Genomic DNA, 1,224 nt, shown 5'->3' with positions numbered 1-1,224 from the left:
ACTCTTGTTATGAATTGATACTATAAATAAAATTTAAATTGAATTGAACTCTCAAAAACCGAAATTAAAATGTCCTCCAACCTCCATGGGGTTGACGGTGATGTTGAGTGCAGAGTTGTCCCAGTCTTCCTCTGTGTCTTTGGCCCCGTCCTCGTCTTCTCTGGAACCCTCCTGATGTGTGGCATGGATCCTGTACACGCCGATCACCACGATCACCACCAGGGCAGCGATACAGACCACGATGACTACAGTGGCTGCTGGAGGTGCTGCTTCTGGAGGAGGAAGTGAAGAGGCAAAAAGATCTCTATATTACAATGCATTATTTACATATTCATGGCCATACGACTGAGTCTACACACAGATGGCTGTAGATCTCTTACTGTGGATGTCCAACTTTTGGCTTGAGCTAAATATCTTTAAATAGTAGTAATAGTGGTACTCCATGATATCCACCATTTCACTTTTGTGTGTGATCGTCAATCTTAAGGCCAAGTAATGCTTCTCTGCTAAGTAGACGCCGTAGGTACGTGGATATACCTGCCCTACACTGTGCCCTACACCGTACCCTACGCCTTATATGGCATATCCTATGTCGTAGCCCAACGTGCACCTCACTAGACATTTGTGACGCAGGCCGCAACACCTGTGATTAGTCCGCTTGGCCGTGGCTCGGTAGCGTTGCATTTCCCCCGACTCATTTCCTGGTTCTCCTTCTCCATAAACATGAAGTTTTCCTGCTACAGATTTCCCACCATGGTCAGAAAGCACAGGGGAGACACTTTGTTCCTCTCACTATGACTCTAGAGTCACTACTTGCTCCAAAGCAAATTATGTCACTCTTTCAATCAAACACTCCCCCAGCACACACACATGCTGGTCTTACTACACAACTATAAACTTCAGGCCACTTACTTAGGCTTCAGTGAAAGCTCTGCCTGGCGTCTCCGCATACTGTTAATCCCACTTTAGTCTTAAATTTAAATTCTTCTCTTTACAACTTGTAGTATTTTTCTGTTTTGACCGTCATTCTTTTAACTTTAAACTAGGGCTGGGCAAGTTAACGCGTTATTATTGCGTTAATTAATTCATTAAGGCCAACAATTTTTTTTTATTGCGCGTTAACGCAGTTTTTATTATTTCTTTAAATAATTGTAAAAGTTTGTTGCACACAGGCTTTGTGAATACTGCAAAGTTTAATTTTCTTATCACCGGAGTACTTCCAGT

At 42.7% G+C, this 1,224-nt stretch overlaps 1 protein-coding gene across 1 annotated transcript in view; it reads right to left on the bottom strand.

The window, feature by feature from the left end:
* The window catches only part of clstn2a (calsyntenin 2a), a 152,354-nt gene that overhangs the window by 3,069 nt on the left and 148,061 nt on the right, over positions 1–1,224 (bottom strand). Inside the window, exon 17 of the mRNA XM_032531498.1 lies at positions 82–272. Coding sequence (XP_032387389.1) covers positions 82–272 — 191 coding nt within the window. The remainder of the gene's footprint in view (positions 1–81; positions 273–1,224) is intronic.

This window comes from Etheostoma spectabile, chromosome 12 (assembly GCF_008692095.1).
Source record: "Etheostoma spectabile isolate EspeVRDwgs_2016 chromosome 12, UIUC_Espe_1.0, whole genome shotgun sequence".
In the NCBI taxonomy this organism is placed as follows: Eukaryota; Metazoa; Chordata; class Actinopteri; order Perciformes; family Percidae; genus Etheostoma; species Etheostoma spectabile.
Note: the sequence above shows the minus strand (reverse complement) of the source record. Positions and strands in the feature narration are given on the sequence as shown.